Source organism: Aspergillus steynii (genome assembly GCF_002849105.1).
Source record: "Aspergillus steynii IBT 23096 chromosome Unknown P170scaffold_7, whole genome shotgun sequence".
Taxonomy (NCBI): domain Eukaryota; kingdom Fungi; phylum Ascomycota; class Eurotiomycetes; order Eurotiales; family Aspergillaceae; genus Aspergillus; species Aspergillus steynii.
In genome coordinates, this window is record NW_020194404.1 from 2,356,353 (window position 1) to 2,383,884 (window position 27,532).

The 27,532-nt window shown below is 53.1% G+C and overlaps 14 protein-coding genes and 1 non-coding gene across 15 annotated transcripts; 6 read left to right on the plus strand and 9 right to left on the minus strand.

Moving 5' to 3' along the window:
- Positions 1-304: 304 nt before the first annotated feature.
- P170DRAFT_449632 (putative C2H2 finger domain protein) lies at positions 305-3,348 on the plus strand (the record flags this gene model as incomplete). The annotated part of the gene is made up of 3 exons (XM_024851056.1): positions 305-467; positions 518-728; positions 765-3,348. 3 exons carry the CDS (start codon positions 305-307, stop codon positions 3,346-3,348), a joined length of 2,958 nt encoding a protein of 985 aa, XP_024701398.1.
- Positions 3,349-3,753: 405 nt separating this feature from the next.
- On the plus strand, positions 3,754-4,848 carry P170DRAFT_439784 (putative cytokinesis EF-hand protein Cdc4). Its single transcript, XM_024849920.1, has 5 exons — positions 3,754-3,825; positions 4,131-4,284; positions 4,337-4,477; positions 4,524-4,616; positions 4,664-4,848. Exons 1-5 carry the CDS (start codon positions 3,823-3,825, stop codon positions 4,690-4,692), a joined length of 420 nt encoding a protein of 139 aa, XP_024701399.1. The 5' UTR covers positions 3,754-3,822; the 3' UTR covers positions 4,693-4,848.
- P170DRAFT_439785 (uncharacterized protein) lies at positions 4,812-5,851 on the minus strand. The gene has a single exon (XM_024849921.1). It carries the CDS (start codon positions 5,498-5,500, stop codon positions 4,865-4,867), a length of 636 nt encoding a protein of 211 aa, XP_024701400.1. The 5' UTR covers positions 5,501-5,851; the 3' UTR covers positions 4,812-4,864.
- Positions 5,852-6,451: 600 nt separating this feature from the next.
- P170DRAFT_479018 (uncharacterized protein) lies at positions 6,452-7,060 on the plus strand (the record flags this gene model as incomplete). The annotated part of the gene is made up of 2 exons (XM_024853618.1): positions 6,452-6,758; positions 6,876-7,060. 2 exons carry the CDS (start codon positions 6,452-6,454, stop codon positions 7,058-7,060), a joined length of 492 nt encoding a protein of 163 aa, XP_024701401.1.
- Positions 6,893-8,159, minus strand: P170DRAFT_439787 (uncharacterized protein). Its single transcript, XM_024849922.1, has 2 exons — positions 7,170-8,159; positions 6,893-7,103 (listed from the first exon to the last, which is right to left on the minus strand). The coding sequence occupies exon 1, from the start codon at positions 7,983-7,985 to the stop codon at positions 7,260-7,262; it is 726 nt and encodes a 241-aa protein (XP_024701402.1). The 5' UTR covers positions 7,986-8,159; the 3' UTR covers positions 6,893-7,103; positions 7,170-7,259.
- Positions 8,160-8,847: 688 nt separating this feature from the next.
- Positions 8,848-10,753, minus strand: P170DRAFT_500964 (cytochrome P450; the record flags this gene model as incomplete). Its single annotated transcript, XM_024854156.1, has 7 exons — positions 8,848-9,247; positions 9,298-9,566; positions 9,615-9,859; positions 9,919-10,070; positions 10,137-10,328; positions 10,378-10,510; positions 10,558-10,753. 7 exons carry the CDS (start codon positions 10,751-10,753, stop codon positions 8,848-8,850), a joined length of 1,587 nt encoding a protein of 528 aa, XP_024701403.1.
- Positions 10,754-11,810: 1,057 nt separating this feature from the next.
- Positions 11,811-13,672, plus strand: P170DRAFT_500969 (flavin-containing monooxygenase; the record flags this gene model as incomplete). The annotated part of the gene is made up of 9 exons (XM_024854157.1): positions 11,811-11,970; positions 12,017-12,424; positions 12,468-12,532; positions 12,578-12,794; positions 12,841-12,887; positions 12,933-13,067; positions 13,116-13,318; positions 13,363-13,510; positions 13,556-13,672. The coding sequence occupies 9 exons, from the start codon at positions 11,811-11,813 to the stop codon at positions 13,670-13,672; spliced, it is 1,500 nt and encodes a 499-aa protein (XP_024701404.1).
- Positions 13,673-14,750: 1,078 nt separating this feature from the next.
- On the minus strand, positions 14,751-14,881 carry P170DRAFT_t167. The gene has a single exon. It is a non-coding gene; the product is annotated as a tRNA-OTHER (tRNA).
- A 773-nt stretch (positions 14,882-15,654) lies between these two features.
- Positions 15,655-15,988, plus strand: P170DRAFT_479022 (uncharacterized protein; the record flags this gene model as incomplete). Its single annotated transcript, XM_024853619.1, has 2 exons — positions 15,655-15,766; positions 15,819-15,988. The coding sequence occupies 2 exons, from the start codon at positions 15,655-15,657 to the stop codon at positions 15,986-15,988; spliced, it is 282 nt and encodes a 93-aa protein (XP_024701405.1).
- Positions 15,989-17,111: 1,123 nt separating this feature from the next.
- On the plus strand, positions 17,112-18,355 carry P170DRAFT_365352 (uncharacterized protein; the record flags this gene model as incomplete). Its single annotated transcript, XM_024844698.1, has 2 exons — positions 17,112-17,621; positions 17,669-18,355. 2 exons carry the CDS (start codon positions 17,112-17,114, stop codon positions 18,353-18,355), a joined length of 1,197 nt encoding a protein of 398 aa, XP_024701406.1.
- Positions 18,356-19,258: 903 nt separating this feature from the next.
- On the minus strand, positions 19,259-20,385 carry P170DRAFT_467253 (NAD(P)-dependent alcohol dehydrogenase; the record flags this gene model as incomplete). Its single annotated transcript, XM_024852468.1, has 2 exons — positions 19,648-20,385; positions 19,259-19,562 (listed from the first exon to the last, which is right to left on the minus strand). Exons 1-2 carry the CDS (start codon positions 20,361-20,363, stop codon positions 19,259-19,261), a joined length of 1,020 nt encoding a protein of 339 aa, XP_024701407.1. The 5' UTR covers positions 20,364-20,385.
- Positions 20,386-20,852: 467 nt separating this feature from the next.
- P170DRAFT_414958 (SDR family NAD(P)-dependent oxidoreductase) lies at positions 20,853-22,135 on the minus strand. The gene is made up of 6 exons (XM_024847040.1): positions 22,052-22,135; positions 21,592-21,952; positions 21,400-21,512; positions 21,252-21,274; positions 21,145-21,197; positions 20,853-21,060 (listed from the first exon to the last, which is right to left on the minus strand). Exons 1-6 carry the CDS (start codon positions 22,098-22,100, stop codon positions 20,871-20,873), a joined length of 789 nt encoding a protein of 262 aa, XP_024701408.1. The 5' UTR covers positions 22,101-22,135; the 3' UTR covers positions 20,853-20,870.
- Positions 22,136-22,381: 246 nt separating this feature from the next.
- On the minus strand, positions 22,382-24,951 carry P170DRAFT_390586 (M3 family metallopeptidase). The gene is made up of 2 exons (XM_024845909.1): positions 22,723-24,951; positions 22,382-22,633 (listed from the first exon to the last, which is right to left on the minus strand). Exons 1-2 carry the CDS (start codon positions 24,678-24,680, stop codon positions 22,441-22,443), a joined length of 2,151 nt encoding a protein of 716 aa, XP_024701409.1. The 5' UTR covers positions 24,681-24,951; the 3' UTR covers positions 22,382-22,440.
- Positions 24,952-25,212: 261 nt separating this feature from the next.
- Positions 25,213-25,665, minus strand: P170DRAFT_260638 (uncharacterized protein). The gene has a single exon (XM_024843072.1). The coding sequence runs from the start codon at positions 25,554-25,556 to the stop codon at positions 25,320-25,322; it is 237 nt and encodes a 78-aa protein (XP_024701410.1). The 5' UTR covers positions 25,557-25,665; the 3' UTR covers positions 25,213-25,319.
- Positions 25,666-25,759: 94 nt separating this feature from the next.
- Positions 25,760-27,185, minus strand: P170DRAFT_364523 (stearoyl-CoA 9-desaturase sdeA; the record flags this gene model as incomplete). Its single annotated transcript, XM_024844646.1, has 2 exons — positions 25,760-26,892; positions 26,942-27,185. 2 exons carry the CDS (start codon positions 27,183-27,185, stop codon positions 25,760-25,762), a joined length of 1,377 nt encoding a protein of 458 aa, XP_024701411.1.
- Between the last annotated feature and the right edge of the window lie 347 nt (positions 27,186-27,532).

A 27,532-nucleotide genomic window follows, 5' to 3' on the forward strand; every position in this document is an offset into this window, starting at 1 on the left:
GTCTCTCCCCGCGCTGCGCATGTGTCTATGGCTGGCTTCATCCGCTTACTGCCATAACCTGATCCTCTCGGTTTTGGTCATCGGTCCGCGACTCTCGTGGGCTGATGGGCCAGCCTAGCGAAAATTCGGATTTCCTCCGGTCGCCGGGCGCTGCCGAACCTCGACGGACAGCCGATCACAGAGTATTCATCGGAAACACACGATCATCGATATATGAGAAGGCAGGACCCGGACGATGACTTCCGTGGTCAGCGTAATGCCGGGGCTGGACGGACCCAGAAACAACCGACGGGCGCACAGCGAGATGGAGACGACCTCGGATAACGAGGCCCCCGCCGTCAACGCGACGCCGCGCAAGAGGAAGAGAAGCCGCAAGGTGCACTCCGATCGCAAGTACGACTGCACCTTCGAGGGCTGCGGCAAGAGCTATTCCCGCGCCGAGCATCTATACCGGCATCAATTGAACCGTAAGTGGACACACTCCCCATATCACTCCAGTCACTAATAATTTGCATAGATGCCCCCAAGCAGATCTACCGATGCGACTTCCCCGACTGCTATCGCTCCTTCGTGCGACAAGATCTGTGCCTGCGACACCGAGAACGACACACTACGCAAGGGTCTCAGCTGCAGAAACGCGACCACTTCGCGCAGGCGGCGTCCGCCAATCCTGCCCCGATCTCTCAGCCCGCCGTCTCGCCGTCGACCGACCTCTCGTCCGGCCGTGCGTCGACGGGGGGCTTGCTAGATTCCCAGGCTGCCAGCCATGCGACCAGAGCAGTCGCGGCATCCTCGTCACCTCCGTCGACTGGCATCAACCGGGCCTTCAGCTTCCCGGACCTACTTCCGCAACGCGACATCGAGGCGGCCAGCGTTTCCTTCTCACGGCCCGCAGGCACCAACGACCACACACCCGCAAATCAGCCGACCGCATATAGTCCTACAAATCTACAAAAAGCATCAGGCGCGTTCCCAAATCGAAACTCGGTGACCGGGTCGACGACCTCTGGCGAGCTGGGCAATGATTCGCAGTCCCGACCGTCCGTATCGGAGGCCAGTCGCAGTTCTGGCGCCCCATCTCATGATCCGAGTTCGGTCTTCTCGATTCCGGCCGATTTGACCGGCTCCTCCCTGGTCAGCCCGACGGCGTACGGTTCGCAGGCGGGCCTTCAGATGCCTGGGAGCGGGTATGCCGGCATCTCCCTAGCGCCGGCCGCCTCTTCCACTCCCGCGTCCCTTGGTCAGACCGCCAGCCTGAATGCGTTGGATTCCATGTCCGGCATGATGGCCCCGGGCGCGGTGGGAGACGGCGGGTTTGACTCGCTGACCTCGTGTGTCTATCCCATCTTCGGCAGCGAGTCCTACAATCGGTCGCCCTTCGCCATGGCCGACGACTTCACGGCGTGGCTGTTCAACGACCCCCCGGCGGTGTCGTCCTCCGTCGGTTATTCGTCGGCGACCGGCATGGTGCCCAACTACATGGACGCCGCGCAGCTGCAGAACCAGTTTTTCATGGGCGACTCGGCCTACGGGGCGTTCCTGAGTGGCGTGGTGCCGCATCACCCCATGAGCGTGACCAGCATCCTGGATCCCGGATCCCCGCGGGCCATCATGTCGGAGGACAAGCGCCAGGAGCTGCTGCACCTCATGGCAACTCGGTTCAACGAGGCGGCGTATTCCGTAGTGGCCAAGCGCAAGGACGCCCTGATGGAGGGCGACATGGACGACGACAATCACGTGCTGAGCCTGCGCATGATGCAGACGTACATCGGCTCGTACTGGTACCACTTCCACGCGCAGCTGCCCATCCTGCACCGCCCGACCTTCGTCGCCGACCAGGCACCCAACCTGCTGCTGCTGGCCGTCATGGCGATCGGCGCGTCCACGCTGGACCACGTCCACGGACCGCAAGTGACCGAGGCGGCGTCCGAGCTGGCGAACTTTATCGTCTGGCACCTACGGTGGGAGATCTTCATGGACGCCGATTTCCGGCCGCCCGCCAAGCTCTGGGTCTTCCAGGCGCTGCTGCTGCTGGAGGTCTACGAGAAGATGTACTCCACGCGCGCCCTGCACGAGCGGGCCCATATCCATCACGACACGACGCTAACGCTGATGCGCCGTGGCAGCTCGTTGATCGGTCGCTCGGCTTTCGACTCCCCGGCTAGTCTGCGGGAGGACCGGCAGGTGCGGTCGGCGTCGGGGTCGACGACGACGCCCGACTTTGCGGCCGACGAGTCGTGGACGCACTGGATCAAGACGGAGGCCACCCGCCGCGTGGCCTTTGCCGCCTTTGTGCTGGACTCGACGCACGCCACCATGTTCGGCCACTCGGCCAAGATGGTCGCGCACGAGCTGCGTCTGCCCCTGCCGTGCGACGAGGCGCTGTGGTCGGCCACCAGCGCCGCCGAGGTGGCGCGCGTGCAGTCCAGCCTGCACGCCAACGGCGTCAAGCCGGTGATGTTCCTGGACGGGCTCAAGAAGACCCTGAACGGGCAGCGCGTGCGCACCAACGCCTTCGGTCGCACCATCATCATGGCCGGCCTGCTCAGCGTCAGCTGGCATATGAACCAGCGGGACCTCCAGGTCAGTTCGCTCGGGGTGCCCCAGGCGCTGGGCGGGCGGGACAAATGGCGATCGGCTCTGCTGCGCGCCTTCGACAACTGGCGGCGCGACTTTGACGAGGCGCTGGGCCAGATCGGGTCGCCGCCGTTCCCCAACGGCTACAATCGCCTGCGGAACCCGCTGGACGAGGACAACGTGTTCGAATCGCGCGACGTGCTGCACGGGCTCGCCCACATGGCGTCCCACGTGGACATTGTCGACTGCCAGATCTTTGCGGGCGCGGGTCGCCTGATGGGTCGCTCGATCACCCCGAGAGATTACAGTGCCGCGCGCGAGAAGATGATCGAGCGATGGGCGACCAAGGCGTCGGCTCGCGATGCCGTCTTCTACGCCCTGAAGTTTTTGTCGGAGTGCTTGTTGCATTGGAGCTCGCAGGAGGGCGGCAACGACTGCTATTCGGGTCGGGACGACTTTCTCCTCAACCGGCCCTGGGTCATTTACGTGGCGGCGTTGGTCGTATGGTGTTACGGGTTCGCTCTGGACGGCCCGATCACATCGCCGCCGGCCCTGGCGACGGTGGCCGAGCAGCGACGCGACATGCAGGAATTCCTTCAGCGGGTTGGCGGCGTGAAGTCGCCCAACGACCTGGAAGGGATGCAGGGACGCAATCGGTGCCTGGGGCTGTTGATCATCCTGCGCGAGGGATTCCTGCACACGCGATGGGAGCTCTTGGCGGAGGCGGCCAATTTGCTCGGCAGTTGCATCGACAAACTACGAGGGCGATAGGTATATAAAATTTGATTTCACGAGGGTTTGGATAACCGAGCTGGGAGTCTGGCAGGACGGGGTGTTTATACAACTGGCGATGGATTGGTGTTATGCATGATGATTTGTACGTTATGATACCAGGCGGCAATACTTTTAAATCCTGTAATTATGCAGAACTACTGCATATAAATAGCGGCAGTTACTACGGCGAGAGTGTAGAGTGTCGAGTGAGTGTAGATCGAGTGGAGCCCCCGAATTCAGGCGACGAGGCGTTACCACAACAACGGCCACAACAGGAAGGAAGCCGCCCGGACCAGCGACGGGACTTGTGTCTTCTTCTCCTTTCCTCTCCAGATTGTCTCTCACATTCCATCCTCCTTCGCTTTATCGATTGTGGTCCTCCGCCCCTGTTTTCACCCCTCACTGCACCCCTACCGGTTCTCGAATTGCCCCCCAACAACAAAAACATCGTCATTTGACCACCTCATCAATATGGTACGTGCCGGAGTTTCTTTGGTGGAATCACGACCCTTGCATACCCTGTCAACAAATACATGGTTGTCTTCCAAACTGGGACGGTCGTGCCACTCGTGGTTTGGGTGGCATCGTGCACCAGACTGGCGATCGGTTCCTTCACCAGAATCCCGCCCCTCGTTTCCCTGGCATCCTTTTCCCTGGTTCGCCGACGTCTGGTTCCGTCAACTTCACTTCATTCCCTTCCCAACCCATCCATTCCTTTGAGCTTCATCCCTCTATCATCTGTCAAAATGTCTCGCTCACCTCATCGCGATAATGACCAGGCCTCCACCAACTACAAGGAAGCGTTCTCGCTATTCGACCGCCGTGGGTCCGGGAAGGTGTCGCTGGAGTCGCTGGGCGATTTGCTGCGCGCCTGCGGTCAGAATCCCACCCTCTCTGAGATTTCGGACCTGGAGAAGAGCGTCGGAGGTGACTGTAAGTGGCCAGATTTGATGCGATGGGGGTAGATATTGATGAATGGGTACAGTCGATTTCGAGTCGTTCCTGAAGGTGCTCAACCGCCCCGGTGGATTCCGTGAGCCCGGCGAGCCCGATGAATACTGTCGCGGATTCCAGGTGTTTGATAAGGATTTGACTGGGTTTATTGGAGTGGGACAGCTCCGCTACAGTGAGTGGTTCTCTAGTGCATGTGAGGATGGCACTAATCTGGGTAGTCTTGACGAATCTTGGTGAGAAAATGTCGGATGAGGAAGTCGACGAGCTGCTCAAGGCTGTCGACACCAGCTCTGGCGAGATCAACTACACCGGTAAGCCTTTCGCTATCTTGGTTGGATGAACGCAGCTAATTTCGCAGACCTCGTTCGCACCATCCTGGCCAACTAAATGTTTCACGATACCCTGATGTTCTTCATGATCTCTCTCCTTACGACGCGATTCTGCCCCGAGGCCGGGAGTTGTTGCTTGAGCGTATTAGTTAGGTTATAATGTTATTTATTGTATATGCGTGTAGTTCAGAATACAGTTTCATGGTACAGTTTCATGGATCTAGTGTCTTCTAAGGAATCCACCCCGACCACTCTCGATCAATGGCCTTCATCTTCTCCGGATGTCCCATGTCCTCGGTCTCGACCAACGCCCCGGGCAGCAAGTAAACCACCTTGGCTCTTTCTGCTTCCTCTTCCTCTTCCTCCAGCCTTTCTTGGCCCTTATCCGCAGCCGGAAAATGCACCGCATCTAGAAAATACCCCACCACGACGCGACAGCGCCCACATCGGACAAACCACCTCTTCTCGAACCCATCTTCGCGTCGCACCATCGTCGCCCGCCGATCCGGCACCGCCGTCGACAGCAGAATCGAGTAATGCGTCTGCGTCTGTCCTGTTTCGTTCGCATCCGAAGACCCGGTACTCGTCTCCTTGTCCTTGTCTGTCGATGTCGATGTAGCTGTAGCTGTAGTCGTAGATGTAGACGTAGAAGGAGAAGGAAGAGGGAGTATCAGCGCGCCATCTCGAGCGGGTTCTTTTCGGCGGGGCAGAGACGATGTACTGTGTGTTGTTGCGAGGAGGAGGTGGTTGCAGAAGCGGCAGTGGTTAGTGTGCATGGGGAGGGTGGGTTTTTGGGGTTCGGTTTCGAGAGGTTGTTGTTGTTGTTGTTGTTGTTGGGGTGGGGTTTGGGTGTCGGATGTTGACATTTTTGCTTCTTTGGGTTTGGTTGGTTTAGGATTCGGCTTGGTGGTTGGTGTGGTTGTGGTTGTGGTTGTGGTTATGGGTTGAGATGAGGGTGAGGATGTTCGGTTGGATTGGTTTGGGGGATGAATTTGGAGGTGGAGTTGATTGAGTCGAGGGATTGATGTCGGAGGTATTTGGTGTAATTGAGGTATATGTATCTGGTCAGGAGGGCAGGTCAATGAATTGATGTGATATCAAGATGAAGATTCAAAGATCGAAGGATGCGAGTTCAGGTGGTTGCCTGATAAGGTTAGTGCGCAATTCTAGTTTGGTTAGTGCGGTCCTGTGGTGGCCTGATATCTCAGGTGTCTGTGTTGGCGGCTCTATAGATCATGCTGCATAGAAGACTTTTTGGGATCGGGCCTTTTTTTATTTTTGTTTACTTTTTTTTCAGTCTTTTGATTACCTCCTAGCAGACTGCCTTACTATTGAAGTTATCGCTGACCGGCGGCCTAACCTTTCAAAAACCGATCTAGATCAAAAAATGTTTTCCCTCCTATGCATAGCAAATTGCTTTGATGGTTCTTATTTGCCGAATGGTGTTGGGTTTTTTGACATTTTCCTGTTATTGTCATCATAATAGCACTGCTTCTAGAGGCACAGTTTTGCCATCTATAGACAACCGCGAGCATCAGCGAAACTGAGCTGGTAGAAAAGATTTCCTTGGCTTTACTATGGAAGAAATAATCGAGGAGGATAACAGGGGATCCCCGGTTATTAGTTATCGCGCGATCTAGTCAGCAGTAGTGAGGCTGTTTCCTGGTCGTCAGGCTGCGGCAGGTGGCGTCACGCGGCTGTTGGCTTCCCCTCTTTTGTCACTTCTGTTTTATCTGCCATCTCCTGCATCCTTCAAGCCTCTATCACTGCGCTCGATCATGTCCGTGTCGGCAAAATACCTATCCAGCGGATCCAAAATGGCTCAAGAAGCCTTGGACGGGGGTGCCAAGATAGCAGCTGCATACGGAAAGCCTGCCTTGGAGAGCACATCAGCCGCAGCCACCCAGGTGTGTGTGACTTGGTTTCCTCCCTACGACCTTAAAGCACTTGGCTTCGCTCGCTGGTTCACTAATAGGAGAAATGACCAGGCCGCTGGATGGGCTACCGAAAATCCTGGGTCGGCAGCAACAACTGCCCTCGTGGCCGTTGGCATCGCGGCCCCGGGCGTTTTGAGCGCTCCGCTGCTCTCGGCCCTGGGGTTTGGCGCTGGGGGTGTACAGGCTTGTTCGTGACCCTAAGTATCCCCAATCTATTCTAGTACCGTCCTCCGTTAGTTCGGGGATTTGTCCAGCACCTAGGAATGGTAATTAATGCTGACCTGACTGGTGACTCTTGGTATAGCTTCCCTCGCTGCCGGTGTACACAGCCTGTTGGGGAATGTCGCGGCCGGCAGCACCTTCGCTACCCTGCAAAGTGCCGGGGCTGGAGGGGCGGGACTTGCTGCTCTGAATGGGGCTGCACAGGTGGGTGCTGCGACTGTTGGAGTTGGGAATGCGGCGGTGGGCTGGGCGAGAGCAAGGCTGTAACTTGACTCGGTGGTAGGGCATACATGGTATTGTGTTGTGATAGGTAGAATTCTCAAATCGAATCCTTATAGGGGCAGCCATCTAATGAAATCAATCCTATACAACGAAGACATGGTAACGTCTATCCGGCCAGTACCGCAACATCCTTCTACTTCTACCATCCATGAGATACGCATACCCCTTCAACCACCAGAACTACCTAAAAACTCCCCTCCTCCCTGACCGTCTTCATCATCACCAAACAATCATACGACACTTGAATCCCATACATCGCCAGTCCCACCCAATACGAAAGCGCCCCATTCCACGCCATCGGCCCCTCCTTCTGAATATGAATCCCCGCCGCAAACGCCAACCCCAACGGCGTCACCAGATTCACCCACCCCATACTCGTCGGAAAGACCGTCTTCGGCCCGGGGTCGCTGAAGATCCCCCAGCTGACCGTCCACATCTGCACCCAGAAGGCGGGCCAGGGCAAGAACGCCGCCATCCACATCAGATCATTGAGCAGACGGATTGTCTCGGCGCCGTAGTCCCGGAAGGTCAGCACAGACATGAACGTCGCGGCGAGCATGAAGGCGGCGAACCCGCAGGCACCGCAGGCGAGGACGAGGTCGGGAATGATGGGGTCGAGGGCGGGGATGAGACGCATACGTTTGGCGATGATGGCGCTGTAGGGGAGGTAGAAGCCGCCGCCAAGCATGAGAAAGATGGTGGCAGCTTGGGTGCCTTTTATGTGTGCGTGGTAGTGCTCTTCGAAGCGCTCGGCGGTCCACCAGGGCTTGGTGGGCGGGAGGTTGCCGGAGAGGACGAAGCCGAGGAGCAGGCAGATGGCGGAGAGGTTGCCGGAGAGGATGGACAGGTATTGCCAGTTTTTGATGGAGAGGAGGTCGGCGGTTTTGCTGAAGGAGGGGGAGACTTTCATTTTGGTGGATGGGATTGATGGATGAGAGATGGGGGAGGGTGTTGAGAATAGAGACGGTTGGAAAGGGAGTCAAGAGCTTAAAGGCCTGAAGATGTTTTATACTGGCTGGTTTCGTTCAGAGTTGTCAGCAACCTCGGATATATCTGCCAGTGCCTGTCATTTGACATCTTCATACATGTCCTGTTGCAGTAACTCGTATCTCCCTTGCATGCTTGAAGGATCGACATGTCACACAACGTTAGTCCTTCTGAAAAAAGCCACCCGCAGTATAAAGTATGCCAGACCATGACTGAATGGTCCATTTGCATCTTAACATTTCTCGGCGCGACCTACCCCAGTACTCTGACGCCCTTTCCGTACGTAATAAAAAGGATGCCATAGTTTATGACATCATGCGCAATCCAGTATCCACAGATCTAGACTTGTGCATAATAAGCTTACAGAACTAAAGGAATGTGAATCTGTACGTTTTGATAACCTTGCACTGGAGAATGACGTCTGTTGCCTAAACGGGTAGGATTAGGGTTTCTGTGGAGAGGAGAGTTGCCTTCAGCCCTGAGCCAGGTTAGCATGTCTTTCGGACATTGTAGATGTATCCATTGCTCATGAAACGGCTTTGCATGTGTTTGAGTTGTATTCGATGTCAAACTGGTTTAACTCGATGGATTACGTGACATCTATCTGTGAAGCTGTATGATGCGTATATTCCGTCTCAGGCGTGCCTTACTATACCTACAGCTCTTGCCTCTTGAGAAAAGTATATTGAGTTTCAGAGTAAATGTAATTGCGTAGAATTCTCGAAGGCTGATCTAATAATAGGGGGGAAAGAGTAGGATAACCGTAATGCCATCACCCAAAATCATTACTGCATGCTCCAAATCTTCTCCAACAACGCCGAATGACCCTCCGACTTTGCCTGTTCTGAGCTGGAGAGAAGAAGCGATTCATGCTCCGCCGAGCGCGGTCGAATATCAAGTTCAAAAGGCGTGGGCTGACTGACGATTCCCGGCTGGAAGTCCTCGGGTGGCTCCATCACCTGCCCGTTCACAACTGGTTTGCGGATGTGGAAGAGAATAAGCGATCGAGCGATTGTGAGATAGAGATTTGAATCAGCTAGAAAGCGACCCGGACATGTTCGACGGCCGAATCCGAACGCCATCTTATGCGGGTCGAGCTCGGGTGCATGGCCGTCACATTCCAGGAACCTTTCAGGCTTGAACGCCATTGGATCGGGGTACGTTTGAGGATCATGCATGAAAGCCCTATAGATTCGTTAGCCAGGCAGGATAAGTGGTGGGTAATGAATCCTTGCCAGATATTGGGAATCAGGGTCGCGCCCTGGGGAATCCTGTAGCCCTCGTAGAAATCATCCTCCGTGGTCGTATGTGGAACACCGACAGGCGCAACCGGGTTCCACCGCAGGACCTCCTTGATCACAGCCTCGATATAGACTAGATTCTTTCTGTCTTCCGGCGCAGGCATCCTGCATCCGACGACGCGGTCAAGCTCCGTTTGGGCTTTGCGTTGAGCCTCGGGATGCAACGCCATGGCCAGGAAAAAGGCCGAGATTGCTGATACAGTCTATCCTTTTGTTAGACTTGCTTAGGGTTGTTTTTGGTTGGCACTCACCGTATCAGCACCGGCACCGTAGAGAACCCCGGCAGTCCAGATGATCTCGTGCTCCTCCTGGGGACTCATGACTCCCCCTGCCTGTTCAATCTGCTTCGACACGAATGACGGTTTGTGGGTTCCAGCCGCCATTTGGTGCCTCACGAACGCGTATGGCTTCTCGGCTAGCGCGGTCAGCAGCTTGCGCCATGCCTCGGCTTTACGTTTGAACTCTGCTCCTGGCATCCATTTTGGGACGTGTTTCACTGAGAAGGTCAGCCAGCTATTTAGATTTTCCCATCTGTAACGCCAAATCTGAACATACGGAAAGGGAAGCTGTCAACGAGCCAAAGGCCCGGCTCAATCGCCTTGTTGAACCTCTCCCCTATTGCTTCAGCTAGTTCAATGAGACAATCGTGTCCAGCGGGCTTCACCTTGTATCCGTAGGTGATTTGCAAAATGTTGGCTCCGACCAGGCTGTCCTTCGGTTAATCTGGATTATCGACTCATCGAGCAAGAGGCTGCGTGGGAGTTTCTACACACCTTCGAACCAGCTCCAGGAGGTCACTGGGCTTGGCAAGCACGCTCAACAGAAACTGATTGATTTGGGAATCCTGCTGAGGATAGAAGGAGGCTAACGCCTGAGTCGAGCCAATGTGATGGTTGATGCGCTTGCGATGAGCTCGCACCTCGATCGGGTTGCTCTTCATCGTTACCAGGCGGTTCCATCCTCCTCTATACCATTTATTAGCACGAATGAGTTTAGCGGGGATATTGATCTCACAGCTCGGCACCCATAACCATCCTCGGTCGTGCAGAGTACTGTGAGCCTCTTTTTTCAAACAGGTCGAATGCCATTCGAGCTTCGTTTAGGATGATGATTGTGTTTCCTGCCGCGGTCACGGAGCTTATGGGGCCTTTGTATTGTTAGAATGGAGTTGACTGTATATGGTGTAGGATTCACCGTATTCATCTTTGTGTTTTAGCCAGTGTAGCCATTCCTTGCACCCGTGGGGTGGCATATCGAGAACGTTTCCGATGAGAGGAAGAGGTTTTGGTCCTGGAGGGAGTGGTGGTAGTTTTGCTAGCTTTAGGAGTCTCATGAGGTACCATCCTATGGACCCTAGAAATAGTATCCCCAGAAGGTATATGGTGATCATTGTTTGAACGGAGCGGCTGTCTTTGGATAGACTGCTGGTGCTTCTAATGGAGCTGTATATGTCGGAAGCAAGCTTGGAAAGATATGATGGGAATCTGTTTGACAAATTAATGACGGACGTTGTATAAGTCAAGGTCAGAGGATATCCTGCTATAGGCGATCACCTGGACTGATTATGGGTTACAGAGTCCTACATCCAACGTGCACGGATTAAGATCGGAGCATGGCGAAAGATCTTGTGTCATCTCCGCTTGTGACTTTTCGCCTGCTTTATTCCAGCTACTGTATCTCGCTTCACATGCCTAAGCAGCTCGATATATCTGCTCACAGAATGACTCAATTTATCCAACTCATTCTAGGAATAACTTATACGATCCACTCCAACCCACACTTCAAGTATTGACACCTACCTCTTCAGGAAGACAGCTTGCTTGGATTGTACTTGTAACCCTCTTGTGGAAGGCAAGTCAATGAACGCTAGACATGCCCAAATTGGCTACCTTGTGTATGAAACTGCAAATGTGGCGTTAAACTTCTGGAAACCTTCCATAAACCTGTTTCTTTCTTTTTCTTCTTTATCCTTCTTTTTTCCCTTTCCGTCTTGGTATCTGCTAAGAATGCTCAGCGGTGCCACTTACTGACGTGGCGTTTTAACCTCAGAAATACTAAGTTTGTTCGTCTTTTCATTTTGTGGAATCGGATAGCTGGTAAGTTCTGTGGCGCTGATGGCTCCACCAAGCTTATACTAAGTTTGTATACATGCTCTTTAGGTAAACAACAACGGGGTATTATGAGGTAAAGGGATGGTGTGATAGAGTGTATATGGAGACTTGTATTTCATACGTGTTTTAATCCGAGCCATCTCCATTTAAATGTATATTATCTGTCACATTGTTCCTCCCTATCTAGAGATTCCTCGTCAGGCATAAACTGGACGTATATATCGCCGATCACATGACCTCTATCAAGGGATGATATTTCTGCTGTAGACTAATCACAATCCTTGATTTAACCCCTTGATTGATCGGTGCATTCCTCATTCTCCTGAGACATCCACCATGACGATCTACTCGCAACCGCCAACCACTGCCATCATCATCGGAGCCGGATTCTCCGGCCTGACGATGGCATGCCAATTGAAACGGGTCTTCAATCTCGAGGATTTCTACATCTACGACCGCGCAGAAGGAATCGGAGGGACGTGGTGGAGCAATACCTGTTAGTCAGGTTCCCCTCGTGATCACTTTGCCCTAACCAGTCTCAGATCCAGGTTGTGCGGTCGACATTCCAGCCATCTGCTATAGTCTCTCCTTCGCGCCCAATCCGAATTTCACCAAGCTTTTCCCTTCGCAGCCGGAGATTCTGGACTATGTCCATGACGTGGCGTCACAGTATGGAGTGCATTCGCATTTCGTGGGGGCCACAGAGTGGAGGGGCGCGAGGTGGCAGGAATCCACGAAGACATGGACCGTGACGTTTGAGAATCTTCGAACGGGGCATATCTTCACTCAGCGGTGCAAGATCCTCATCTCTGGCGTTGGGGGTCTCGTGAACCCGAACCGCTTCGATGTCCCTGGGGCTCAAAACTTCAAGGGCGACATCGTTCATACGGCCCGCTGGAATCCCAATCTCGACCTGACAGGCAAACATGTGCTTGTCGTGGGAAATGGATGTAAGTGCTCGCAATGTTTCCAACACACCGTCTGACGATGCAGGTTCTGCCGCCCAACTTGTCCCGGCCATCGCGGACCAGACGAAAACTGTCACGCAGTTCATGCGGGTTCGTCTACTCTAACACCTGCATTTGCATTTGCTGATGGTACAGACACCGCATCATATCATGCCCAGCCAGAATTACGAGATATCGCCGACGTGGCGAATCATCTTCCGTTGCGTGCCTGGCCTGCTCTTTCTCATCCGCCTTTTGATGTTCCTGTATATGGAGACTGGATTTCTTCAGTTCGGGAAAGGCAAAGCGGAGTCGGCGTCTCGAAGGAGCTCAGCACAGTTGAGCGCTGGTCATGTTCGGAATACAGCACCCGGTAGGTTGATTGATATCTCTACGGAAACCCCATTGACCTGTATCAGAGAAATACTGGGGCTTATTAACGCCCGATTTCGAATTCGGCTGCAAGGTAGGCCTCGCTACTTTTCTAACCCACCAAATCTAACCTGACTAGAGACGAGTCTTCGACCACGGATATCTCAACTGTCTCAATAGAGATAATATCCGCCTCACCGATGACCGCATTATCCACGTTAAAGAACACTCCGTCCTGACCAAATCAGGGGATGAAATCTTCGCCCACGCCATCGTAAGCCCCCCGTTTCAAGCACTAAGCAGCCACCTAACCAACCTACAGATCCTCGCCAACGGATTCGCCCTGACGCAATGGGATGTGGACATCCGCGGTCGAAACGGCATCACCCGGAAACAGCACTGGGAGAAATACGGCAGCAAATCAGCGTTCCAGTCCATCGCGATGAGCGACTTTCCGAATTTCTTCACCCTGATCGGTCCGAACTCCGGGCGTGCGCATACGTCGACTTTGTTGTCTATTGAAAGGTACGAGCTTCACAGATTGGGTTTATAGAGGCTAATGGATGCAGTTATACTAATTTAATTCTCTCGGCGATTGAGCCTGTGCTTAATGGCTCTGCTCGCTCTGTGGAGGTCAAGGCGTCCAGTGAGAGGAGGTTTAATAGCGATGTTCATCTGGCGTTGGAGCAGATGGTTCAGAATGCGTCCTGCGCGAGTGTGAGTTTCCTTTGTCCGTCATTGGATCAGCAATAACATTGGCAGTACTTCATCGACAAGGATACTGGGAAAAACTGGTTTGTTTATCCGTGGAATTCGTTGCAGCTGTGGTGGTCTACGTGGCGGAGATGCGATGATGATTGGGTATATCAGAAGATTTAGACTGCTATCTAATGGCTGATGGAGTTGGAAAGACTTTCGGACTGAAATCCTCGGCTGTTCACTAGAATAGCCCTATTAGTTTTATTTCTGGAATGTATCTAGCGATCTTAATCGACGGTGTATAAACTTTGTGGTGTTGATAACATGCAATTATATCTTGTTTTGGAGTATTGTGCAATTAACCTCAGTCGGGAGACTCGCAGATTTTCTAGGTTCAGAGATATCATCATGGAAAGAGTACCATTAAGGAAGAGCGTAATTTCTGTCTCACGATGATGTCATCTGTAACCAACTCCTATTTCCTTATGCGTATACTCGAACTCTATCTCTTTGCATGTCCTACATACCAATAGCCTCGGTCATACTCCTGGTGCAACCTAGTGAGCAAAATGCTCTATGAGGTTATTTCTCAAACAGGATAGAGGGTCTTGTTATGTTAAGCATTTGCTTTTTCCAGAAAATAAGACGGATATGATAGCGCACTTCCGTGGCAAAGGATCCCAGATCTCTATTTGTTCAACTCTGTCTAAGTGGGTCGGCTTCACGGAGTTTGCCTCAACCCAATATCTCCATCCGTTTTCTCGGTCCCTGGACTGTGGCTGAATGGCTGAATGTAAAGTCGGATTGTGGGTCTTTCAAGGGTGATTGCCGATTTGATGGTACTAATGTATATGTCCCTATACAGACTTGATTCTCTAGACTTAATGCAGCTTTCCCTATTTAGATAAGGCGCTGAGGGGGTTACTACTAGAAAGTAAGTAGGTTTGAAACTTGGGTACAGATGACCAAGGTTTGAGACGCTGGCTATATCATTGTTTCAAGCGATGCAAGGGTGCCGATAGGAGTAAAACCAAAGGACAAATCATAATATAAGAATTAATTGTGGCCAGGAATGATGACATCGGGCATAATTCATTGAGGTATAAAGCAGTCCCTTGGTACGAGTCATGAAGGTGAGACATCTCGGGGTTTGACCAACAAGCCACTAAAGATGGCTCAAAACCGACTTCGTAAAACTCTACCATCCTGGGTGTTTAATTGCTGGGAGCAAAACAAAAAAAGAGAAAAAAGAATGGTATGTCCGAAGCAGGGTTCGAACCTGCGATTTATTGTGTGTAAGCTATTGTATATTGTTAGTGAATTTGTTCAACGCTAGAAGAATTGTCGGGATGACTAACACAATCGTCATGACCACTAGACCATTCGGACTTATGCGTGCCAGATCCACTCTTTTCACATTCCTTCCTCAAGCAAATACGGAGCAACTGATCTATCAGGTATAACGGGTCTACAGTTGTTCTTTTGTGGCAACCCAGATCATCATACCTGATCATCATATCTCAGTGCTCTTCTTTTGCCCCCGACTAAGTAGTAATCATAACAAGTGCAAATTCGCGCATTCGTTTAATCTGAGATTTTGTTAGAGCATATATCTGATTGGCTAGTCGTACGTTTCAACTTTTATACGATTCCGCAACAATTGCAGGCTTAGCACCATATACTACTAGTATTGTCTGTTTACAAGCACTCACATATGGCTTCAAGACGCTGGTGACGATGATATTCTTTTTTGCCCATATTGGCCGTATAGATTTGGCACTGCTACGCCTTCCATAACTGAGTCTAACAAGTTGGTGCAACCAAGATGCAGAGCATTCCTAACATCTTTCAGCTCCATCATATATCAAGGGTGCCGTGGGACTTCATCATCTACAACGCTGAGACAAGTGGAAATCCTGTTATCTGCAGCATCATTCCCTTACCTTAGGAAAAGGGGTGTAGTATGTCGGGGTTTGCTCTGGATACCACAAAAGGTGATGCTGCATTGGAATGTGTTGCACACCCACCGCTGTTCAACCATCTTAAGGTATAAATACTTAGCCGTCTTCCATTTCTGACCAGCAAGTCTCTATCTCTACATCCAAGTCTTACTTCGCATATCCTCCAACACCGAAGCAAATATAAACCAGGACATCTTCATCATGAAGCTCACCACCACCCTTGTTGCAAGTGTCATGGCCCTCGCTGCCTCTGTGCATGCTAGGGATTGCACTGCCGGCTTGAAGTACTGCGGCAAAGTGCTGATTGGTCTTGGTATGTTAGCCACCTGTGATGATTCCTCGCGGCTACTGATATACTTTTATAGATGACAAGTACCTTCCTATGTTGCAAGAGCTGAACCGGCAAAGGGGCGTCAATCCCAACGAGGGTAGGTGGAAGTACGAGTGCCTGCCTGGTGGTGAAGTTAAGATTGATAAGTTTTGCGAAATCAAATGCACGGACATGGGATATGGGCATAACGATATTTGCAACTGAGCGAGGATTTATCGAAAGACGGTCAGCTGTTACTGGTTGAATTGACCGAGCTGGGGGGACGCAGATCAGATGAGTGTTGGATTGTTGAGGATCTCAGGGCTCATGTTGTAACTAATTTCATCTGACTGTAATAGAGTCACTATTTTTACAAATGCAGTTCAGAATACCTTAGGATCTAGAAAGGCGCTTATCCTATAGGGTCACGTCTCTCTAGGCCCTAAGGTGCCTTATCCTCATCTTCATTCTTCATTTCCTTCTCATTCGTTAATCACCTCCTTGTTTCGCACACCCACTTTAGCATACACATTGGATTATACCTCAGATAACATCTTCGTTTTATACATATCTAAAACCAGTTGACTCGTCCTTTGCTCTGCTCATAGACTATTAATATTTGTCTAGCCGTACTACTGATTCCTTTACGTATCTATTTCCTACTAACCCCGGGCTACTAAGTCCGAATCCTATTACAAGGAGAGTAAGACTAGATAGCAATAGGTTATAAGTATCTGATAATATTAATGTTAATCTTAATGATAACTGGATAGACCCAGGTAAGCATCCGCGTTTATTCTACTAATATAAAGTTGGTAGCATATAAACTATCCTGCGCTTCTTCCTCCCCTCCGCAAGCAAAAGTAGATCATAGATCAAGAGATAAATAAGGGGGAAGTTACTAGTTAAAGTGTAATTTATCAAGGTTACTTAAAGTAATTTCATTTACTTTATACTTGAAAATTACCTCAGGCTTTTAGGTGCTTAAGTCTATTTAGTAAGTAAAAAGTGGCGAGAGGTAAGTACTAAAACGGAAAGAGAAAGCTATCAGCTGGCTAGAGAATGAAGTACATGCACGCATGAAGCAGACGTTGCATCATATTGCCGACTCCTTGCCGCATGCACCTTCCGGACCCTCTCCAGCGCATATCGGTGTTCCCTTTTTCAGAAACACCCTCGCGGTCTTGAGCGATGTGACACGCCGCAAGATCATCCAAATTCCTACTCACTTGCCTGCACTCAGCCAATAAAAGCAATGCGTCAAATCGGGGTGCTCATAAAACGACCAACGCACCGTCTGTGGTCCCCTCATCCTCCTCATAGCAAAAATCTGAAAACCAACGACAAAATGAAAGGTCCCAAGTCTCTGAACCCACTGCACCTGGCACGCTCAAGTGCCAGACCCTCGATCAGTATCGAGTATCTCCTCCTGTGGATCCTGTCCGGCAGCCTCCGTCTCGGTGGAGTATATCTCGGCCTGAAATGGACCGTCGTGGCGATCGCTGTTGCGGTCCTCGCGTCGCCGAATCTCCTGATCGGCTATCTCCTGCTGGCATCTCTTTATCCGCGCAAACTCACCTCCGTCGCGGGCACCGAGGTCTCGGTTCTGGGCAAACCGCTGCTCTTCCCGATTACCTTGACGCATAATCGTCGGTCTCCTATCTGGAACCGCTTCAGTCACAGCGTCTTGTTCGTCGGGGTTCCTGTGGGTATTAAATGCCAGATCGGAAAGTTGCTGTCCATCGATGCGGACGAGACAATTTCCAGCTGGTTTACTGTTGACTCGAAGCGGTATCTTCATCGGGGAGACGATCATCTCGGTTTGCGGGAGAAGCTGGATGTTTTCTTGCGAGATCAGGTATGCGTGCTTCGACGGGATGGGGAATAGACTAACAGATGGCAAAGAATGAAGATCCATCGCAATGGCCGTACGCCTATCTCCTCAGCGTCCCGCGGTTTCTCTGGTGGGAGCGCAGCGTCGTCACTTGGTGGTTCCTCTACGGAGACAACAAGGAGCTCGACGCCGTGATCATGGAGATTAATAACTCGTTTGACGAGAAGCGCAACGTGCTCTTCAAAGTGCACGGCACGGAAGCGGAGACCTCAGCCCTCGAGGACTCGCTGGATACGGATAACTTGAAAACACAGTATCTCGATATGAGACGTACCGTGGAATCCGTGACCTCCCGTCCCACGGCTGTCTACTATAAAGGCATCTTGGTAAAGCACATCTACTCATCTCCATTCGAGAAGGTCGGCGAGCATATCGCAGAGAGATTCATGGATCCTACGATCCCAGCGGCGTGGGATAAGATGCGCTCCATGTCGAATACGACGACCATGACTGCGTCCGGGCGTCCGAAGATGATGGCGAGGATGTCGTGCCATAGTCCCCCGGTTGATCCAACGCAGACATCTTGGTTTACCATCATCAAGTTGCTGATGTGGTGGACTTTGCCGGTGACATTGACCACAGCGAGGATTCTATATCAGGCACTGAGGATCGAGTTTAAGGGTTTGATGCGCATGATGGACAAGCCGGATATTCGGTCGGGGAGTGAGTCGCGGCGGGCTACGGGGGGCGAATCGTAGGTATCCAGTCTGGACCTGAAGATTCTTGCTAATTTATGTGCAGTGGCCTGGAACCCTTCTTCCGTCAATACCTCGGTCACTGTGTTGCTTCGTGTTCGTTTCCGTTGGAAGTGAAATATCTTCCCTCGAAAGCGATATCGCGAGAGGAGGTGCAGATGCAGTCGCCTTCTTGCTTTTCAGCTAAAGAACCTACGAAGTCATTGACCATCGAGGTCCTAGATCCTGGCTTCTACAGTCGGATTCTGCAATGCGAAGACCCCATCCTGGGTTTGAGCACCGAAGCCACTCCGCGCGGGCTGGAGGCCGATACGCAGGCGTCTCCATTGAAAGTGTCAGACATCTCTCTGCTCAAAGAACTGATCCAGTCGAGTCCATCCTATCAGACGGACACTCTTGTCCCGGAAAGGCGGACCTGGTTAGGCGGGCCCAACTCATTCATGGACGGGTTCACGAAGAGATACCTGCCGTCGTCTTCGCAGTGGACTTATAGGTCGCTCAAACTTCGTCTGCTCGCTGAGAAGCCCTCGTTTAATCAGCCGGAGGTGCTGAAAATTTATGAATATGCGGCTGCCGTTGTGTGGAGAATGGGCGTGAGTGAGCTGCTGGGGATGTGCCTGGGTGGTAATTATGAGGCTGCTTATCTGGGTGTTCTTCATGCCGGCGTTGCGTGTCTTTTCTAGATGGCTATGGAGAATCTTATTCTTACCTGGTCAATCGTTTTGAAAGGATAATTCTTATATTCATTTGACATTGGCTTTATGTCATTACTAGATTGCAGTTCTTATGATGACGCATTAACTATAAAGAAACAGCTACTAGTTCCAGTCTTCTCAAACATGTTGCTGCTTTATTCATAATCGAAATGTAGCTCTCTTAATCTAGACAGATCAAATCCAATCCATCCTATTTATACCCATTCCTCTCCTCCTGAGGCACCAAAACCGCTCTATACCGCACCTTTCCGTCCCTCAGATCCTGCATCGCATTCTCAATGCCCTCCACCCCAAACGGATACTTCACCACCATGGGCCGGATCTTCTTGCGCGCCGCAAACTCGAGCAGCTCCTGCAGGTTATTCCGCGAGGTGATGAACGAGCCCTGGATGCGGACTCCCTTCGACAGCAAAGGCAGCGTCGGGACGGGCGTGGTATCAAACGACACCGCCATGTGGTAGATCGTGCCGGTGGTGTCCATGAGGGGGATCAACCTACGGTCTTATCTTAGAATATCCCATCCATCTCACCACATAATATGTAAGAGAAAAAAAAGCGGGGGGGGGGGGTCAAACTCACTTCGTATAATCCTCACTCCCACTCCCACACACAAGCAAATGCTTCAACGGCCGCACATCCCCCTCCTTCACACCACTCAGCGCATGAAACTCCTCCGCCCCGAACCCCCTCGCCTCCTCCCTCTTCTTCTCCGACCCCGACAGCGCAACAACCTGATACCCCAGCGCCGACGCAAGCTTAATCGCTAAATGTCCTAACCCGCCAATCCCCAGCACCCCGACCCGGTCGTTCACCCGCATCCCGTTCTGCGTTAGACAGCTCCACACCGTCGCACCCGCACACATCAGCGGCGCGGCGTCCGCGGAGTCCAATGCCTCCAGGATCGGGAACACGCAGGATGCGTCCCACACGGTGCCGTGTGCGAAGGATCCCACGTCGAAGTCGTGGGTTCCGTATGCGCGCTTGACCCGACAGTATTGGTCCAGTCCGCGCGTGCAGTTGTCGCATGTTCCGCAGACTGACCGGATGTAGGCGAATCCGACCCGGTCGCCGACTTGGTGGTTGGTTACGCCGGGCCCGAGGGCCGTGACGGTGCCGATTCCTTCGTGGCCAAGGACGCAGCCGGCGTGTAGGAAGTGTTCGTCGGTGCCGCAGATTCCGGAGTGTGTGGCTGTGATGTGGATTTCGTTGTGCTGGAGGTGGCGGCTTGTGGTGCTGGGGGTGATTTTTCCTGTCGGGGAGCCGCGGTAGACGGTGAAGGTGATGGGTTCAGACATTTTGGTTTGTTCGGTTGTCTTTTATGGAGGGTTGGTTGGTTTGTATTTGTTTAGGTGAGTTCATGGGTTGGATTGATGGGTTATATGGTAGATGGGGAGAGTTAGGGTTTTATATGTCCAGGTGATGCCCGAACGGGTAAGGTTCCGCGGTGTCTCTCTGGGTTTGGATGTAAGTTACCTTCGAATCAACTCGAGTCAAACTTTGGTTTCATGCGCTGCCCTGATTCTAGGTATCATGACATAAGACTCGGGTCCCTGACTTCATGCATTTCGATTGGAACGGGTGTTTTCTCTTCCCTCATTCGTGTTCGCACGCAGCATAGACACCAGGTAGGGCAATCTGTCTTGGCTGTATCTTCTGATGGATTGGATTCGTCTAGAGGCATTTCATTCGCTCATGTGTTGTGCTCCTTGCACCTTTACTCCTTACTCTGGTCGACATCACTAGCTGATCTTGAGTGGCAACCAGTAACCCTCCCTCCCCCACAAGCAAATAAAGAAAAGAAATCAAAGACTATACCCCCCATCCACCACCAACGCAGCCCCCACCATGAAGCTACTCATCGGCGACACCATGTACAGAATCGTATCGGCGATCTCCTCCACCTGCCCGACTCGTCCGATCGGAAGGGCTTCGATGTCGCGCACGAAGTTCCCGGCGTCGATGCCGGGCTGGATCAGAGGGGTTGCGACCCATCTATAATTGTGAGCTTATTACATGGCTATCGGGTGAAGGTGCATATATCTATAGGGTTAAGAGAAAGAAGGGAGGGGGATATACCCCGGACAGAGCGCGTTGATTCGGATTCCGTCTTTTGCGTAGTGTCGTCCGTCCTGTAGGCTGTTAGGCTTTGGTTTGGATGGAGATAGAAAGGGATAGGGACGTACGGTTCTGGTGAGTCCTACTATCGCTGGGGAAGTATTAGTGTCTCTCTCTCTCTCTCTCTCTCTCTCTCTCTCTCTCTCTCTCTCTCTCTTCCATCTATCACCCCTCTCAAGGAAAGAAGCGAGGATATAAACGAGAGAAAAGCCTCACCATGCTTCGAAGACACATAACAACTCAACGGCGACTCCACGTCCGTCGCCGTGACGCCCAACGACGAAGAAACATTCACAATGACCCCTCGACCGAGCCGCGGACCTAGATGTCTGAACCCATATTAGCCATCCAAACATATCTTACCCTCATCCTCACCCAGAAGAGAAGAGAGAAAAAGGGAAAACAAACTCCTGCCCTAACATCACCCTCACCAACTCCCTCTGACACAACCACACCCCCGTCTGATTCACCCCCACCACCCGATTCCAGGTCTCCCGCGACGTCTCATGCGTGGGCACCACAGGCTGCGCGACCCCCGCGCAATTCACCCCGATATCGATGCGTCCGAACTCATGGGCTGTTTTGCGGATGGCGCTCGTGACGGAGTCTTCGGAGGAGACGTCGAAGGGTAGGACGAGTACGCGGAGGTCGGGGCGCGTGCTGGTGAGTTCGGCAGCGATCTTGGAGAGCCCGGACTCGTCGATGTCGGCGAGGGCGAGGTTCGAGATTCCGTGGGTGGAGAGGTTGTGCGCGGTGGAGGCGGCGATTCCTATTTTTTTCAAATTTTTTTGGGGGTTAGTGTTTTTGGGATTGGGTTGAAGTTTCAGTGGAGGGTTTTAGGGTGGGAAGCGCATAGGATGAGGAATACCTGATGCGGCGCCGGTGATGAAGGCTGTTCCTTGGACTTGGTGGGTCATTCTGTTCGTTCTTAGTTGTGTTGATTCGAATGTTGCTGGAAAGATAGCGTGGTAAGCACCAGGTACTTATCAATGGGCGGCTTACATACTTACATGAATGTCTTCGATCATTCTTACTACACGGCCATATACGTATCCTTGCGTATAGTGGCATCTGCACGAAAGGCCAAAAGCAGAATATGTGACGTAGGTGGTGTTTGACTACGACTGGGCAAAGGCAATATGGCATACAGTTGCGATGGCTTACTAGGGTTTCTCGCTCCATGGTTGGATAATACGTTGCCAAGAGGTATTTCCTGTCTTCCCAGGATTCTGTTATTTATCCGTCTTGTCTATCTGCCTACGCCAGTCCCATGTCCTTGTAGAAAGCATCCGTCTTAGGCTCCCGGCCCAAGAACTCCGTCAGCGTCGTCATCTCATCCTGGCTGCCGCCCTTCTCCAACACCTGGTAGCGGTACCGGCGTCCAGCCTTGGGGTCCATCGGGTTCGACTTGAACACCGTGTAGAACATATCGGTCGAGTAGACTTGCGAGCTGCAGGTTGTTAGTATCACCCATATGAAAAAAAAAAAAAAAAAAAAAAAAAAAGAAAGAAAGAAAGAAAGAAAGAAAAGGAGGCGTACCTGAGATATCCGTAGTATCCCGCATCGTATCCACCGATCAAATGTCCAAACGTAGCCTCGCCGTGTCCCCATTCGTCGCCCAGTCCCAAAGTCTCGGGTCCGTCCATCTGCGTGATCTGCTTGCGCAGCTGGTTGTACGTGGCCGAGATCGGCAGCTTCTCGATGTAGTCGTGGCTCTCCGGCTCGTGCACCGTCATGTCGAAGATACCAAAGTGCAGCTGCCGCAGGTTGAACAGCGCGTCGTTGACGTGCTTCGTGCGGATGAGGTTCTCGATCACGTCGTCGGGGATCTGCTCCGAGGGCTTGGACGCGCCGCCGGCCTGCTCCTGCCATCCCGCCAGGTACTCCGGCGACAGGCTGGAGTAGTGTTTGCTGAGCGACTTCAGCTGGGACGGCGTCCAGCACCAGTTCTCCAGCATCTGACTGGGCGCCTCGACAAAGTCGCGCACCGTGTTGGTGCCGTGGAAGCGCGAGTAGGTCGTCTTGGCCACCAGGTCGTGGATGCCATGACCCAACTCGTGGAACAGCGTCACCACCTCGTCGTGCTTGAGCAGACTCGGCTTCTTGGGCGTCGGCTTGGTGAAGTTGCACACCAGCGCCGTGGCGGGGTAGCGGCGGTTGCCCTCGGCGTCGATGAAGCCGGGCTGCAGGTTGAAGTTGGCAGCGTGGCCGTACTTGCCGCTGCGCGGGAACAGATCCAAGTAGAGGTATCCCACGAATCCGCTGCCCTCGCCCTCGTCGTTCCAGACACTGAAGATCTGCACGTCCTCGTGCCAGACAATGTCGCTGCCCTTGCCGGACGGCGCGATCTTCTCGCGGTCCTCGCCGGTGATCTCCACGAACACCAGACCGAAGAGCTCCTCAAAGATCTTCAGCATCCCCTCGATCGTCGTCTGGAGCGGGAAGTACTCGGCAATCTGCTGCTGGTTCAACGAGAAGTCCTTCTCCAGCATCAACCGGTCGTAGTACCGGTGGTCCCACAGGTAGTAGCGGCCGTCGAACGACTCGCTGCGGGCCTCCAGATCGCTCTTCTTGATCTCGAGGAGGTTCTGGATCTCCTTCTGGCCGCCGGCCGTCAGGCGCTTGCGCAGGTCTCCCAGGAAGGTGTCGACCGTCTCGGGCGTCTTGGCCATCTTGTCCTCGATGCGGAACGCGGCGTGGTTGGGGTATCCGAGCAGGCGAGCGGCCTCGTCGCGCAGGATGATCGACTCGCGGAAGAGCGGGACGTTCTGGTTGCACTTGTTCTCGTTCTGGATCATCACCGTCTTGCGGGTCTCGGCGTTCTTGGCGTATTTCATCGTGGGGAAGAGGTCGGGGTACTTGAAGGTCAGCCAGAGCTTGCCGTCGTTCTCGCCCTCACCCTTCTTCAGGCCCGACAGGACGTCATCCGGCACGCCGTCCAGCTGCTCGCGGGTGAACCAGAGCCCTTCGTTCTCTTCGTTCAGGTTCTTCTGGAACTCAATGCTGATCTGGGATAGACGCTTCTTGATCTCCTTGAAGCGGTCACGCTTGGGCCCGGCCGGCAAGCCCAGGCCGTTGCGGATGAAATCCTTGTGTTCCTTCTCCAGCAGACGGCGGGACTCGGGGTCCAGGGTCTCGTTCTTGCTCAGCACGGCGTCCACCAGCTTGAAGACGTCCTCGCGCATGGCACTCTCGATGAAGAATTCATCCATCAGCTCCTCCGCCTTGGACGAGGCGTCGCGCAGCTCCTGTTCCGTCGAGACGGCCTGGTAGAAGCCGAGGATGTGGGACTCGAGGGCCATGACGTTCTCATCTTGGGCGAGGGGCTTGATGACGGAGGCGAAGGCAGCGGTATCGGGCTTCACGTTGGCCACGACGCCATCCTGGACCTTGCGGGAGGTCTCGACGAGGCGTTTGGCGTCGTCGACGATGGACTGGGCGGTTGCGGTGAAGACGGGCGGAGCCTGAGGGGGGCGGCGGAGGTGTTCAGGAGCCATGTTGGCGGTAGTGAGGGATTTGCGAAGGTCGGTCAAAGCTGGATTCGAAACGGCAGACAGTCGCGAGCCGCGGAAATGGCTCAGGACTGACGATAGTCGGAAGGTGGGGGTAGAGAGTCGGAGAGGGGGAGCCACGGTGAATAGAAGAACGCCCAGGAGAAGGACGAGGAGGTGGATATATAAGGGGCGGAAGGCGGGAGAAGCTATGGTGACGACGGAGGGGTTTGAGAGCGTAAAAGAGGGGGCGAGTGGGGTATGCAAGCTGAATGACTTGTTCGGATTCAATTGAGAAGACCAAAGAACCGTCGAGTGAGGTCGCTGCTCGGCCGCCTAGGCAGTAAGGCAGCTAGGCAGTAAGGCAGCTAAGGCAGCTGTTTGGCGGCCGAGCAAACAGACCCTTACTGTATTGGGTTAGTGCGATCTGCTGGCAATAACATTGACTCGGTTTCCCATATGGTCCTCCGAAGTATACAGGTAGCTACAGTATGTCCAAATGAGTATATACTCAATTTCTACTTCGAATAAGTCATCCCTTTGCTAAATTCACATTAGGATCATCTGCAACTGCCAGTTCATTCAAATACAGTCTGCCAAAGAATATGTGTCCAATCCGGTCTTTTGCCCCCGTGAAGTTGCAAATCAAGTTATTTCTCCATAGCATTTGGTCCAACAGATGAACATCCATGGATATCCATGGATATACGTAGGAGTCATGATACAAGTATCACAAAGGCACGGAAGCTCTGGCCCACTTCGGGTTAGTCGCAGGCTAGCGACGTCGCTAGTCTCCCTGATCGTGCCTAATGTTGACCTCCTTCCCCACAACCTTTTTCCAACTTTCAAGATGAAGCAAATAAATATGAGGCATATCGTCATTTCTATTGGCGTGGTTCAACCACATTAAGCTTTTGAAGTAATACACACAGATCACCAGATCAACACACTCCCCAAATCGGAAACCCCGCGAACTCCGGCAACTCCTTACAGGCAGAAAACAAAAATATCAAATCGAACGCCCACGTGCTGATGATAAGACTCAAGTCTCAAGTGATGAGAAAACTGATCAACGACAAGTCAATCTAGGCGGCATCTGCCGTGGGAATAGGCTCGGGAATCTTGGTGACCTGCTCGCCGGCACGGACAATGCGCTGGCCAGTCTCGTCACGGACGTACTCGGTGGTACCCTCCTTCTGAGCCCGCTTCCAGATCTCAACCTCGCAGCCACCCCGGATCACACCAACCCGCATGGTGGACAGCAGGTTGTGGGCAGCGTTCGAGTGGTAGTAGATACCGCCGTTGAACATCGCCGTGGCGTCCTTGCCGATACCCGAGTTGATCATGGCCTTGCCACCGGGGTGATCCTTGATGAAGTCGGTCACGTCGTGGACGACACCGGCAATGGCCACGAGACCACGGCCGTTCTTGGCCTGGTCGACATAGTCGTCCCACTCCATGACGGGCAGCTGGTCCAGGGGAACACCCCAGTCCAGGCGGGCACGCTTCTGGTCGATCTTCTTCTGCAGCTGCTGCACGCGGCCCTTCTCGATCTCGTTGGCACGGAACTTTTTGAGGTCGTAGGCCAGACCCATCTGCTTCCAGATCCAGATGGTCCACTTGGTAGGGTCGTACTGGTGCCATTCGATGGCGTTGCGGTAGTCGGAGGGGAACTCGTGGTGGAAGTTGTGGTATCCCTCACCCAGGGTCACCAGGGCGGTGATCACGTGGTCACGGGGGGAGTTGCGGTCGTCGAAGGGCTGGTCACCGAGCCAGTGGGCCAGGGAGTTGACGCAGAAGGTGGCCTGCTGGACGAAGAAGATACGCAGGATACCGGCGTAGACGAAGCCGCCCCACCAGTCACCCCAGCCGAGACCGGCCACCAGCATGGGCACAATCAGACCCATGGCGATGACGGTCTGGATGTAGTTGCGGTGCTGCCACTGGACGACGGGGTCCTCGTTCAAGTCGGAGATGTCGGTTCGGCCGATACGCTTGGGGTTCTGCTTCATGACCATCCAGCCGAGATGCGAGTAGAGCAGACCCTTGCGGACGGAGTAGGGGTCCTTGTCGGTGTCGGTGTAGCGGTGGTGAGCACGGTGGCCACGAGCCCACCAGCGGATGGAACCCTCGACGGCACCACCACCGACGGCGGCGAGCCAGATACGCAGGGGAAGACGAGCCGAGTACGAGCAGTGAGCCCACAGACGGTGGTATCCTGTGTCCGTTAGATCTGTTCCAACACCAGTTCTCTCAAGGCGACTTACCTGCCGTGATACCCAATCCGGTGAAGAAGTAGTAGATGACAGCCCAGATGGCGGTCTTCATCTGCAGGGGCACCCACAGAGCTTGAATGCATCCATACAGGGGAATACCGAGAATGAAGGTGACGTTCAGCCAGTTGACGTGCTTGTACCAGTTCTGCCGCGTCAAGGCCGTGTCGGCGATGTGAACCTTCTTGGTGTCACCACCAGCCCGAGGCCGGGTGGCATCCGCAGGCTTTGCAGACATGATGCCGAAGATTCCGGATTCAAATCTTTTCCCTGGAGCTCGCAGCTCTTCCGATTAGAAGGGATGATCAGGATAGATGGTTCCGACGACACGATCGTCTTCTATGGAGCGGAACCCGGGGAGGCAAAAGGTGGTCTGGGAGGAAAAGGGATGAAGGAAGCGCGGGTATAGAATTACTTTTTAAAAGCTGACGGGGGCAAACAATTTGCAGGGGACGAAGATCCGAGGAAGAAGGGTGGGGAATCTGCGGCGAAGGCCAGAGAACAATCAAGAGTGAGAGAAAAAAACAAAAGGGAAAACCAGATTGGCAGGCGTTCGAGTGAGCCGGGTCCACCGTCGGGATGACG

What these genes read in the sequence shown, in the direction of transcription:
- P170DRAFT_439784 (XM_024849920.1), top strand. An exon ending in GAAGAGCGTCGGAGGTGACT is followed by an intron (nt 4,285 to 4,336) that starts GTAAGTGGCCAG and finishes GAATGGGTACAG; the next exon opens with TCGATTTCGAGTCGTTCCTG. An exon ending in TGGCGAGATCAACTACACCG is followed by an intron (nt 4,617 to 4,663) that starts GTAAGCCTTTCG and finishes CTAATTTCGCAG; the next exon opens with ACCTCGTTCGCACCATCCTG.
- P170DRAFT_439785 (XM_024849921.1), bottom strand. Translation starts at nt 5,500, where the DNA reads ATGTCAACATCCGACACCCAAACCCCACCCCAACAACAACAACAACAA.
- P170DRAFT_439787 (XM_024849922.1), bottom strand. Translation starts at nt 7,985, where the DNA reads ATGAAAGTCTCCCCCTCCTTCAGCAAAACCGCCGACCTCCTCTCCATC.
- P170DRAFT_414958 (XM_024847040.1), bottom strand. Translation starts at nt 22,100, where the DNA reads ATGACCCACCAAGTCCAAGGAACAGCCTTCATCACCGGCGCCGCATCA. An exon ending in CATCACCGGCGCCGCATCAG is followed by an intron (nt 21,953 to 22,051) that starts GTATTCCTCATC and finishes TGAAAAAAATAG; the next exon opens with GAATCGCCGCCTCCACCGCG. An exon ending in TTATGTGTCTTCGAAGCATG is followed by an intron (nt 21,275 to 21,399) that starts GTGAGGCTTTTC and finishes ATACTTCCCCAG; the next exon opens with CGATAGTAGGACTCACCAGA.
- P170DRAFT_390586 (XM_024845909.1), bottom strand. Translation starts at nt 24,680, where the DNA reads ATGGCTCCTGAACACCTCCGCCGCCCCCCTCAGGCTCCGCCCGTCTTC. An exon ending in GGATACTACGGATATCTCAG is followed by an intron (nt 22,634 to 22,722) that starts GTACGCCTCCTT and finishes AACAACCTGCAG; the next exon opens with CTCGCAAGTCTACTCGACCG.
- P170DRAFT_260638 (XM_024843072.1), bottom strand. Translation starts at nt 25,556, where the DNA reads ATGACGATATGCCTCATATTTATTTGCTTCATCTTGAAAGTTGGAAAA.